Below are 13,587 nucleotides of genomic sequence, written 5' to 3'. Positions count from 1 at the left end.
ATGCACAAAGGCAGATTCATAGTTTTAACAACTATAAAATCATTTTCAATATTATTAAGCAGCTTGTAATAATTAAATTAATAAAATAACCTCACATTTTTACTCAAAAGTGTATTCTTAATTCCATTGCTTTTAACTCACAGTGCGATTCAAGAAAATGTTTCATTAACTTAATAATTAGCTTAATAACTAATAATGCCATGCCTTTTAAGTGGTTCATAATATTACATTGTGTTTAAACCTAGAGTCAGAATGGCTTACTGCAAAAGAGGCCTTAAAAGATTACTTATAGGGAGGCTGGGCCATTTGCTGATGAGTCAGATTCATATTTGGGTTATATGCTTTCTCAAAAATTATAAAGCTTTCATGTTATTATCTTAATACTAAATAATTGTAAGTTCCTACCTAATGTATTTAGATAGAAAACATCGCTGAAAAGGATTTTAATTCATTTTAAAAGATAATTGGCAGAAATAATTTTTCTGTAGCCATCAAAGTTTAAATTAAAAAGAGGTCTACTAATTAAATATGTTGAAAGTAGTGCTAGCTAAATTTTGTTTCAAAATGACATAGTATATGTGATAAAAAAAATTTTAGAAGAATTTTTAATGTTCTGACGGTCTTAAATCTATTACAAACCACCTAATAGGAATCTTTAAAATTATTGTTGAATCTTTAAAATTATTCTAAATAAATAAAAAATGTGTCACTAATTCAGAGTTTCAAATAGTGCTATAGTGGTCAAATAAAATTATATTTGGATATTAGCAAATCTGACTAATAAAACAAAATGTGTCATCAAATATATGGTTTTTCTCATCTGCATTTTTATATTCATATTATTATACCACTGTCCCCTTTCAAAAGTGTTATTTTTTTTCCTTTTACATGATTTTAAGGTTCCAAATTGTTAGAAGTTTTGATTTGCATGCAACTGTTTGAAACATTCTGTTTTGTTACTATTTGACAAATGTATTTATTGCATGATCATAGTTTTCCATTGTAAACCTAATACGAACGCTTTTTTTTCTCATTTGTCGTGTGCTGTGGAATTTGATTTCTTTACTTTTTTGGCATTCATTCCCTCATTAGACACTGAAAGAGTTTTACCAGGTAAGGCATTATTTCACTGCATTTTCTTTTAGCCAAGAAATAGTTATAACATGTAAAAAAAATGTTTTGGGGATAGACTAATCTGTGTTGTCTTCTATGTTATATTTTTAAGGCACTTTGTTTGCAAGGAGAGGTGTTCAAACGTTGTACCTACCTTTCTTTACAGGAAGTGCAGAGCTGTACTGTTGATTTAGGTATTACAGCAGACAGCTCCAATCACCCCGAGAATAAGCCCAAGAACCGGTACATAAATATCGTTGCCTGTGAGTATACCCTTGACTCAGCCCTGGCTCTGTTAGCACTGCCATTCCTGGGCTCGTACGTGCTGCCCTGACGTCTGACAGCAGACCTCGGTATCGCTGTTTCAGGACCTTGGTATCAGGAATAAGGCTTGTGTTAGATAGTACATGGCATCACAGTCCTCTAACTGAAATACAACCTACAATTAACGATAGGTCCCCTTAAAACAAAACAAACTCAAATTTTAATCAAGGCCTTTCTACAAGGCTCATGGGCTATAAATCTGTTCTTAAGGTTTCCCTCATTATTTATATTCCCTGGTCCTGTTTTCACTTGAGATCTGTTTACTTCTATGTGAATTTACTAACCAAATAGATTTTTCTTGAGACTTTATTTTTCCTTCTAGCCTTTTCTTCTCTTTCTTGCCATTCTTCCTGGGGTCTTAGAGAGGGCTACTTGGATTCTTTTTTATTCCTCCTTTCCCTTTATTTTCTTAGCTGTTGTCTCTTTTTTTTCCTCACTAGCAGTGATCTGTCTCTTTCGTTTAATGCAAATTTACCTGTGTTTTCCCTATGAAATTACCGTCTTTCTTCCATCTTCTTACAACATCTCATGTTTACATCTATTCCCTCTTATTTGCCTTTATATTCCCCTCCATCTCTAGAAATCCATCTACATCCCCTCCCCCAAAATGTATACTCCTCCCCTTCCTTACATATTCGGTGGGCCTCCCTGTGTCCTGTGAACATGGTGTTACCACCTTGGTTTTTTAAGTTCTGGTTCTGTCCTAGTTACCGGAAGCCAATCAAAATGAAACTGCACTCCTTTTTTTTTTTAAGTTTTTATTTAAGTTGCAGTTAGTTAACATACAGCGTGATATTGGTTTCAGGTAAACAGTATAGTGATTCAACACATCCATACAACACCCGGTGCTCTTCACAAGTGCTCTCCTGAGTCCCCATCACCCATTTAGCCCACCCCCCCCAACCTTCCCTCTGGTACCATCAGTGTCTTTCCTATAGTTAAGAGTCTGTTTCTTGGTTTTCCTCTCTCTCTCTCTCTTTTTCCCCTTTGCTTATTTGTTTTCTTTCTTATATTCCACATACAAGTGAAATTGTATGTATTTGTCTTTCTCTGACTGACTTATTTCACTTAACATAATACTTTAGTTTCATCCATGTTGTTGCAAACAGCAAGATTTCATTCTTTTTCATGGCTGAGTAATATTCCATTGTATATACCTTTTTTTTTTTTTTTTTTTCTTTATCCATTCATCAGTTGATGGACACTTGGGCTGTTTCCATAATTTGGCTATTGTAAATAATGCTGCAATAAACATCAGGGTGCATGTATCCCTTTGAATTCGTATTTTTGTATTCCTTGGGTAAATATCTAGTAGTACAATTGCTGGGTTGTAGGGTATTTCAATTTTTAACTTTTTGAGGAACCTCCATACTGTTTTCCACAGTGGCTGCACCAGTTTGCATTCCCACCAACAGTGCAAGAGGGTTCCCCTTTCTCCACATGTTGTTTCTTGTGTTATTGATTTTAGTTAGTCTGACAGGTGTGAGGTGAAATCTCATTGTGGTTTTGATTTGTATTTCCCTGATGATCAGTGATATTGAGCATCTTTTCATGTGTCTGTTGGCTGTGTGTATGTCTTCTTTGGAAAAATGTCTGTTCATGTCTTCTGCCCATTTTTAAATCGGATTATTTGGTTTTTTGGTGTTGAATTGTAGTTCTTTATTATTCTGGATACTAACCCTTTTATTATCACATTTTCTTAAATAGTTTGGATAGATGCTGCTTCTTTTCCACAGGGCTGACACCAATTTTTATTAGAAGGTTTTAGTAGGACATTCTGCTTCATGTCTGTCTTCCTCGACTGAAGCAGCTATCCTGGATAAAAATCCAGCTGCTTCTTGGATGGGGTGAAGTTGTTAAACTCTTCCCTCTGCAAGCCAAATAGAAAACACCTGCCAAGTAATTAAGAAGGGGACGGAGATTAACATTCGTTGTACACCTTCTGTGTGCCTGGCTCTGTAAATACACAATTTCATTTAATCCCTGAAATGACCTGGCACATAGATAATAACAGTCCTATTGTAGAAATGAAGAAAAACAACCCAGAAAATTTACCTAGTAATACCCCTCTAAAAGTATGAGAACCAAAATACGCAAAACAGTAGGTCAGCCTGGCATCAACCCCATCTTTCCGGTGCCATATATCTATTTCCGCATCCATTCCCTGCTCTTTGAGCAGCTGTTGCCCCAGAAGCAGGAATATCTCAGGATGTCTCTCTGATTGTCCTGGTTTGGACTGTAGTCACTACTGCGACGACTTCTTCTTCTTCTTCTTCTTCTTCTTCTTCTTCTTCTTCTTCTTCTTCTACCTTCTTTGGTATTCACTTCTTGAAAAGAATAAATAAATTCTGCCCCATGAAACTACCAATTTTCCTTCTAGTAACACTTCCCTTTCTTATTGTGTTGTTCCTCCAAAATACATATAGTTTCTCCTGTAGAACTGAAGTCAATCTCAAAGTCCTCATTTCAGTGTGTTTTCATTGCCGCGTACACCATGTCTGAGTTACCATCATTTTCACCCCCTTTAAGTAGACAGTGCCGGACCCCCACCCCCTGTTCTTGGGCGGCTGTTCTCCTGCCTCACTGTGCAGTAGCAACTCTGTGAGGTTGTCCCCTTGAATGAGCTGTTGGCTGGAACCATTCACAGAAACTTCCCAGGTTCCTTCTATTTCCCTCTACTTCCTCTCCTTCCACCAGCCTCCTGTTCAAGAGTGCATATGCTGCCATCCTTCCGTAGCTTTCTGAGACACCCCCCTCCAACACCCTTCTCTCCCTTTCGGTGACTCTCCACTGTTCACAGCCCCAAGATCCATCCTTAGAAACCCGTCTAAGATGCCAATATCACCTTCCAACCTTTATGAACATGTTTATTATCATCCCAAACCAACACAATCTCTGCCTTCAAGTTCCCCCTCATATTTCTCACCGCTCTTGACATCCGAACATTCCTTTCCGTATATAAGTCTGTGATCATCATCTGCATTAGACAACTTGCTGAGGGCAGGAGCTCTTGCTATGTTTATCTTTGTCATCTCTGTGTCCCCATAAAGACTACTAAAAGTGAATTATATTTGCACTTATTTTAATTATATTTGATGTATCATTATGTAAATATAAATGACCTTTATGCTGAAAAGTAGTCCATGCTATAGTGAAATGTTTTCTTTTTTTATTACAGATGATCATAGTAGGGTTAAGCTTGCACAACTTGCTGAGAAAGATGGCAAACTGACAGATTACATCAATGCCAATTATGTTGATGTAAGCATGCTTCCACTGAAACACTTATGAAATTATATTAGACTATGAATTTATTATACCATTGTGCTGTACTTATAGAGTGCTTAATACATGTTATATGATAGATAATAAAAAGTACAAGTCAGCAGTAGGACATCCCATGGCTAATGGCTAAAGGATTTCAGATTGAAAAACACTCAAGTCCTTGTACTTGGTTTCTCTCATGGGTGAGAGAGGTAATTCAGGTTGGAAATGAATGTTCAAGGTAGAATGTATATATACATTTGGATAGGTTTATAACTCCTTAAATATGAGGGCCAGGACTCCTGCTTATTTTGAATGTCCCACATTTCCCAGCCCAATATTGTATAGATAGCACGTGATCAATAAATCCTGACAGAGACAGTCCCAAGGCGGTCCTGGCTAAAAGGCAAACACGTGATTACTAAACCAGTTATCGGCCTTACGATCTCTGGCACTTCTCAGGATACCCAGCTATGTGGGACTTATTAGAGATCTCCAGGGAGCACAGACCACTGACTAAATTGACTGGTTTGTCACTGTGGTCAATGGAATGTCAGTGGAGCTCAGTTATTTTCCTGACACTGACCTCGAAGTCTAGGTGCCTTTAGTCTGTGTGGAACAGTTAATTCGGAGAAGTGAGCACCAGGTATAGTTATACACTGGATTTGGTATAAGCAGCCACTTCATGCTTCCGGAAGAGGCAGTGTGCATGTCATATCCAACACGGGCTTTGGAGTTAGAATGGGTTTTGAATCCCAGCCCTGTCCCTGGGTGGCCAGGAAAGCTTGGAAAGCCACTTAACTCCTCTGAGCTTCTCCTGATCTCCAGATCAAGGATGATGCTTCCATTTTGCAAGGATTCAGGTAAATGTTCATAAAGCATCTTGGGTAACATGGGGTGCCCAGTGAAGGATAGCTAGTAGTGATTAGCACTGCTTAGTACCACCAAGGGGAGGGGAGGGAGACAACACCAGAGATTTCCCAACTGTTGTGGACAGCTGGAGCCCCAATGCCTCAGACACATTTCAGAGCAGCACAATTCAAAACCAGCATAGTACACAGACTTAGATTAAAACAGACTTGGACTAAAGGTACAGAGAATAGTGTCTGTATCAAAGCAAAGAGAACTATTTTTTCTTTTTTTTTAAATAAAGATCATAGTTAAAGAATTGCTGTCTTTGCTAGTACTATCAAGTTTCTCCACCATTGCAGGATTATTTTTTATGGTTTTTCTTTTATAGAAATAAATGCACTGACCTTAAAAACTTACATATTGAACAGTAAAAATGGCACAGAATCAGTAATTTAGTAAAAATATTTGTCATTTGTTTCTTTAGGGCTACAATAGACCAAAAGCTTACATTGCTGCCCAAGGCCCACTGAAATCCACAGCCGAAGATTTCTGGAGAATGATATGGGAGCATAACGTGGAAGTTATCGTCATGATAACAAACCTCGTGGAGAAAGGAAGGGTATGTAGGTAATCTACTATCTCATCCCCCAAATAGTGAACAGAAGTGCTTTAAGGTGCTTTTAATAGAGTCACCATCAGGAAGCAGCAGAAGTGATGAAGCCTAATCAGGATTCCTTTCTAGGAAGTATGACAGCTAAAATGAAACTTCACATTGTAGGTCAGAGTTTCACTATAAATCAAGCTATCTGCTATTTCTTTTTTTAAATATTTATTTATGTTTAGAGAGGAAAAGAGAGAGAGTGAGCGGGGGGGGCAGAGAGAGGTGGGGAGAGAGAGAGAATCCTCAAGCAGACTCCCTGCTGACCATGGAGCCCAGATGCAGGGCCCGATTCCAGGGCGCTGCGATCATGACCTGAGCCGAAATCGAGTCGAACACTGAACTGACTGAGCCACCCAGGCGCCCCCAAGCTGTCTGCTATTTACATGCATTCTTCATACAGCGAAAACAAGTAATGAGCCCCTTTGCACTGGGGCTCACTGCAAGGCAGTGCAGTGAAACAGATTTTAATTCGCTGCAGCTGGATTCTAGTCCTGTTTTGCACACCTCCCTTTCCTCTTCTGAACAGGGACGTGTGGACCAGATCCTTTCAAGTCTCTCCACTCTGTAATTCTATCCCAGTCTCTAAAACTACTCCCAATCACATAGAAAGAAAATAAAATGTTTGGAAGCGTGAGGGAGTCCATTCCTGTCCCGGTGTTAGACCTCTGCTGATTTCAGGGACAACTCTTATATCAAGCATTTGAAATATGGAAATAGCATCTTTTCTTTGTCTTTTGCAGAGAAAATGTGACCAGTACTGGCCTGCTGATGGTAGTGAAGAGTACGGGAACTTTCTGGTCACTCAGAAGAGTGTTCAAATGCTTGCCTATTATACCGTGAGGAGTTTTACTTTAAGAAACACAAAGATAAAAAAGGTGAGTCCACAAATGAAGGGCATCATCAATTGAGTGATACATCTGGTCTTAAGTGAGTGGGTTGTATAACCTAAGCAGGATGAAAAGATACAGAACTAAAGGCATTAAGAGTTCTTATCACAACCACGCCTCATTCCCAAAGGTTAACTGCCAGCCATGGCTTTGGAGCCAGACTGGTCGTGGTGCCAGAGGTTGCAGTGGGTGTGATGCGCAAATGAAAGTTCCTGCCCCGTGTGGTAACTGCGCAGCCAACTAAAAATGGTGCAGATTGAAATAGGGAAGGAAAAACAAACAATGATGCATGAATCAGGGTTCTGCAGAGAAACATTTATGTGCATGATTGAGATAGAGAGATTTTCTTTTAAGATTTTATTTATTTATTTTATTTGAGAGAGAGAGTGTGTGTGTGAGTGGGAGGAGGGGAAGAGGGAGAAAGTCCCAAGCAGACTCTGTGCTGAGTGTGGAGCCCGACACTGGGCTCACCTTGGGGCTCGATCCCATGACCCTGAGATCATGACCTGAGCCGAAACCAAGAGTCAAACTCACTCAACTGACTGAGCCACCCAAGAGAGAGAGATTTTTAAAGAATTAACTTATGCCAGAAATTCAGGCAAGGTTTTTATGTTTTAGTCATGAGGAGAATTCCTTCTTCTTCAAGAAACCTCAGTCTTTATTCTTAAGGCCTTCAGTTAATTGGATAATGTCTACCCACATCATGGAGTATGATCTGCTTTACTCGAAATCTACTAATTTAAATGTTAATCACACCTAAAAAATACCTTGACAAGGAGGGGCGTGTGGCCGGCTCAGTCAGTAGAGCATGCGATTCTTGATCTCAGGGTTGTGAGTTTGAACCCCACGTTGGTGTAGACATGTTAGTGTAAACGTTTTCACATTGATTGGAAAAAATAAACAAAAATAAAATCTTAAACACAGACACACACAAAAACCTTGACGGGAACATCTGGTATGACTGGCATTTGACCAAACTACTAACCACCATAGCCTGGTCAAATTAACACATAAAACTAACCATCACAAGGGACAGTGTATTTTTTTGCTTCATTATGTACCACCAAAGTCAAGTTGATGTTTAAGGACCTGTGTGCGTGTGTGTGTTGGCATGCATGCACATTTGTGTGTGTTCCTGTTACACAAGCTCTCTGAACTCTTCCAGGGCTCGCAGAAAGGAAGGCCGAGCGGGCGTGTGGTTACACAGTACCACTACACGCAGTGGCCCGACATGGGCGTGCCCGAGTTCTCACTGCCGGTGCTGACCTTTGTGCGAAAGGCGGCCCACGCCAAGCGCCACGCTGTGGGGCCTGTTGTTGTCCACTGCAGGTGAGTCTCAGAAATGGTTTCGAAACCCACAGAATGGCTTCTGCCAACAAAAAGGGAATCTGAAGAGCAAGGGTTTTGCCAAAATCAGGATGATTTCGTGAAGTGAGGGGGCTGAGATTACATGCCCATTTTCAAAACCACTAAGAGATGAGTATACCAGACTCAGAATTTGACTGCTATTTCAAAGCACCAGATATTTTTATGATGTTTATTTTTCTATTTAACTGTTGAATTGGATTTTAACTTATTAAATGTGTGAGGCAGGAGGAACAATGTCTTGTCATTAAACAAACGTTTATTACGACATAATGTCATTGGATGAAAATGCTTGGGACACAACCCCTGTCCCTAGGAGTTAGTGGTCTCTTGTAGAGTTATTATGTCAGATTTATATTGGAGAAACCAAAGCGCACAGAAGGTGAAGAATTTGTCGAAATACTTTTAAGTTGTCTTTAAACAGTTTGGGATTGAAATTCTTTTCTCATTTTCTGAGTTCTATCTAATATATTAAGGTGTTATCAACTCATTGTTACCCAATTACTTTATTTCCAAGACTAATTTGATGAAGAGAAATAAGGATATTTGAAAGAAAGAGAAAAAAATGTGTCGGAGGTTTTAATCTAATATTTTTCAGTTAAAATAAAAATGACAGTTAACATTTACCGAGTGCTGATTGCATGCCAAGCTTTATGACCACACAAATCGAGTTGATTTCTATGTACAGTATTTTTGTCAAAGCGACGTCTGTGTTTTTACAGAAGTAAGTGTTTTCCTTTGATATACAGCTTATCTGACACATTCTAATTATCTATCTCTGGAGTTATTCTCAGACAAAGTTTGAGAGACCTATCTTGAGTTTTTTCATCTGTTAGCCTGATGATAAGCCGAGAGAAGCAGGAAAATGCAAGAAAAAGAGCTCTGAAGGTCAGGGATTGTTTCCTAGCAAATGGAGGAGGACCAGCGTATTGTGAGAAGCAGGTGCTAATTTTCCACTCTAGCACTTCCTACTTGTCGGAGCATTTGAAAAGACTCCCTGTCTATGAATTCTGCCCCTCCGGTAGAGGCTTTGAAGAAGTCAATAGATAATGGCCCTTTAGAAATGACTGAAGTTATGCTTTATTGCTCACGATCTCACTGAAACGCTATTTTCAGCTGAAAGCCTTATCAAATTCATTTTCCAACTAATGTGAAAACCTTTACACAAACATGTCTACCTGGCAGTACAGACCCAGGACCTTTTCATTTCAGAGTTGGATGGAGCTGATGCTTTCCTTTTTTTCAGATTAAATGTCTAGTTGCTATGCTCTGATACAGAATATTTTCATTCTATATCATATATGATGACGAATAAATACAATTATTTAAAGTTTAAAAATCTCAAATGAATGAATGAAAAATGTCCAACAGAAATCGGTTGTTTTACAGTTTGACCCATAGCCAAAATTTAAAAAGTAAACAATTTATTTGAAGCATTATGCTTAACAACTAAACTGTTTGGTTTGGGATTGCTGAATTATTTGTTATGTGGCTCAATCGCTTGGGGAAGAAAATTATTTTAATTTCCAAGATAGCCAGGAGTGACCTAGCTTCAAATTTACCTTATGCTTGACATTGAAATGGTTCTTTCTTTGTGTTCTCTTCAGCGCCGGGGTTGGAAGAACAGGCACATACATTGTGCTAGACAGTATGTTGCAGCAAATTCAACAGGAAGGAACTGTCAACGTATTTGGCTTCTTAAAACACATTCGTTCACAAAGAAATTATTTGGTGCAAACCGAGGTATGAGAAAAAGGATACTTTTTGTTGTTGCTGTTTTTCTCCCCCTCCCCCACCGAGAAGGACACTTGTGTTCATCTAACGGTTGGAGAGGTCACGGATATGCTAACACTGGATGGACCAGACTTTGTTTTAGCAGGTTGATTAGTCTCACAGGGCTTCCGTGTTCAAGTACTACCAATGGGGTGCTTACAACAACAGGAACTTCCTGCCTGACGGTTCGGGAAGATAAAAGTCCGAAATCGAGGTGTTGGTAGGGACATGCTGCCTCCGGAACCTCTACAGGAGGATCCTCCCTTGTCTGAACGTCTGGTGGCCCTGCATGATCTTGGCCGGAGCAGCCTTACTTCGTTCCGTCTCTCTCCATCTTCATAGGGCTTCTCTGTGTGTCCCAATTCCATTTGCTCAGAAGAACAACAGTGACTACCTCATCTTAACTAATTACATCTGCAGTGACTTTGTTTACAAATACGGTCACATTCTGAGGTTCTAGGGGGGATGGTTAGGGCTTCAACAGATCTCTTTGGGGGCACAATCGAACTCGTAACAGCAGGTGATTGCAGTATAAGTCCTAGATGGGCCAGCTACATTTGTCTGTTTTATGACCAAATAGGGAATATCTTTGAAATGACACTGATGACAGAGACGTTTCAAAAAAAGGGTCAATGGACCAGGGGCACCTGGGTGGCTCAGTTGGATAAGCAACTGCCTTTGGCTTGGGTCATGATCCCAGGGTCCTAGGATCAAGTCCTCCTTGTGCCTTGCTCGGAGCAAGGAGCTCCTTGCTTGATCGTGCTCCTTGCTCAGTGGGGAGCCTGCCTCCCCTTCTGCCCCTTCCCATGCTTATCTCTCTCTCTCTCTCTGTTAAATAAATGAATAAAATTAAAAAAAAAAAAAAGAAAGAGTCAGTGGATCAGGCGACGCCTATCCGTGCTAGCAAAAACCTCAGGTTTTTCCTGCATGTAATGAGTAAATGCATTCATTTTCATTCTTTAAAAGTATGAATTATGCTCAAATTATATCCCTTTTTAAGCACATGTAGTTTACATGACACAGCACAAAGTCTGCATATCTGTAGTTTTTCTCCTATTTCCAAATAAAAATGAATTTAAGTTGGAAACTATGGATGGCAGCTTGAAAGCAGTCAGAGACATGGCCATGTGGGTGAAAATCAAACCAAACAAACTTCATTCCACAGAGGAAATGACACTCTAGTCAGATCAGACAGGGAAGAGTCCCACACAGGAACTAGAAGACAAGTATTAACAACTGTACATAAAAGTGTGCTGAGTTATAGAGGACTGGCTGAAAGGAGAATTAGAATGGACAGAAGAAGAAGATCCATGAGAAATGAGAGTCAGGAAAGTCCTCATGCAAACCATGGGAGCGGGGTTTGAAGACTGGGCAGAGAGCACAGCTTTGCCTCTTTCCCACCAATGTCAACACATAAGAAGTAAAGAGGTGAGGGACGAGAAGAGTTGTGTTGTCTCCTGACTGCCTCCTTTTCCATGTCTGATTTCCTGCCAAGTCTAGTAAGCAGTCTTTTGTGGGTCCCTACCCCCACCCCGCCATTATGTAAGATTCTTTTTGTCAGTGAAAAATATTACTTTTGTACTCAGATAGATATATAGATATACATATAAAGAAAACCTGAAATAATGTTCCCTATGGTCATTGTTTTTCCAGGAACAGTATGTTTTCATTCATGATGCTCTGGTTGAGGCCATACTTAGTAAAGAGACTGAGGTGCCAGACAGCCACATTCATGCCTATGTCAACGCGCTCCTCATTCCTGGACAAACAGGCAAAACGAAGCTAGAGAAACAATTCAAGGTGAGTTCTCTTGGAAGCCTCTTGGAAGCCACACAACTCGGTGTTCCTGCGTCTTCTCATTTGAGTCGACAAGGCCGTGTGGACGGGTTCAGAGCACAGTGGGTACATGTCTTTCTATTGTTCTTTACAGCGGGCAACAGAGCCACGTGGTCGCTCCCAAGGAGAATCTTAATTTTGAGTAGCAAGAAGAAGAGTTCTCAAGAACTCTAGATTAATGTTTACAAATGCAAACTTGGTCCAAGAAAGGAGGGCACAGAGCACAACAGAAGGCACAGGCAGACCTCATAATACAGACTGCCTAAGTGCTCTTTTTCCTTTGAAAAAACCAGACCACTTCATGCTGAGTGATCGGCTCAGGCTGTTCATGCCACTCGTTGGAAGAATCTGTCTCACTTGAAGCCCCTGGACTAGAGAAGAGGCCACCCCAGAACAATAGCTCTTCAACCCCAATTTCTCCCACGCACCTTGTCACGAGGCAGTGAACTAGAGAAGGGAGTATGTTTTGTTCAGTATCGTATCTTCTGCAATCCTAGTTCTCTGGCTTCCAGAAATCAGTCAGCAAAGAGTTCAGCAGTAGATCTTACGGGACCCTGTAGCTGTGCCGGGGGGATTCGCGCAGTCGTGGCTTTCCCGAGGAATGGAGGCTGTGTGATTTGCTCCACCTTATTCCTGTACTAACCTCTTACTTCCTAGGATTCCTAGAGAAACAGGGCCTATTTCTGAAGAAGGAATATCTAGGAAAAAATCTGAAAGACCCTGGAAAAACTCAGGAGAATTAACAAACCTTGAGATCGCAGGTTTTTTTCGTCTTCCCCCCAGGCTACAACATAAGAGGTGTTCCTTCTGATTGTTTGCCTTCTCAGTCAGCACCTTCTGTGTCTTTGGAGGAGTAAGAGAAAGATTAGGGGTGAATGCTGCGCTTTGAACCTGCTGTCAGGAAGACATAAATGTTTTTATTCGGCAAAGCTTTTCTGAGCGATAACAACACTAAAAAAAGAGAAAGTATGAAGTTTGGCTTCCAGAAATAGATAACAGAGGTGTATGAAACATCAACATTAGGTTGTGAGGATAACTTTTTTCTAAATTAAAAAATCTGTATTACCCATTTTCAACAGAGTTCTCGTTTTAGCATGACTTACCCCTACACAACTGCATAAATGAATTGATATGGCTTACACTAGATAACCCAGAATCAAAATGGAAATATCACTTATGAGGCCAGAATCTTAACCACTGTCCTATAAGACATTAGTCATTCAAGTTTATCTACATATACAATTCCTTGAAATAAATTCCATGTCTGTTTATTTCTGGGTATTCATCTGCAGAAAACAAAAACACTAACTCAAAAAGATATCAGCACTCATGTTCATTGCAGCATTATTTACAGTAGCTAAGATACGGGAACAACCTAAGTGCCCACTGGTGGGTGAATTAAGAAAACGTAGTATATTATTCAGGCATAAGACAGAATGACATCTTGCCATTTGCAACAACCTGGATAGACCTTGAGGGCATTATGGCAAGTGAAGTAAGTCAGAAGTAACT

At 40.0% G+C, this 13,587-nt stretch overlaps 1 protein-coding gene across 2 annotated transcripts in view; it reads left to right on the top strand.

Annotated features, from left to right (window-relative positions):
• The window catches only part of PTPRZ1 (protein tyrosine phosphatase receptor type Z1), a 168,848-nt gene that overhangs the window by 143,944 nt on the left and 11,317 nt on the right, over nucleotides 1-13,587 (top strand). Inside the window, exons 16-23 of one of the 2 annotated variants that reach the window (XM_045792758.2) lie at nucleotides 1,093-1,113; nucleotides 1,280-1,376; nucleotides 4,616-4,698; nucleotides 6,038-6,172; nucleotides 6,955-7,089; nucleotides 8,267-8,430; nucleotides 10,074-10,209; nucleotides 11,893-12,039. In XM_045792758.2, coding sequence (XP_045648714.1) covers nucleotides 1,093-1,113; nucleotides 1,280-1,376; nucleotides 4,616-4,698; nucleotides 6,038-6,172; nucleotides 6,955-7,089; nucleotides 8,267-8,430; nucleotides 10,074-10,209; nucleotides 11,893-12,039 — 918 coding nt within the window. The remainder of the gene's footprint in view (nucleotides 1-1,092; nucleotides 1,114-1,279; nucleotides 1,377-4,615; nucleotides 4,699-6,037; nucleotides 6,173-6,954; nucleotides 7,090-8,266; nucleotides 8,431-10,073; nucleotides 10,210-11,892; nucleotides 12,040-13,587) is intronic. The other variant, XM_087860861.1, reaches the window with a different exon arrangement.

Source organism: Ursus americanus, chromosome 3 (assembly GCF_024610735.1).
Source record: "Ursus americanus isolate L20-20 chromosome 3, mUrsAme1.1.p, whole genome shotgun sequence".
NCBI lineage: Eukaryota > Metazoa > Chordata > Mammalia > Carnivora > Ursidae > Ursus > Ursus americanus.
Note: the sequence above shows the minus strand (reverse complement) of the source record. Positions and strands in the feature narration are given on the sequence as shown.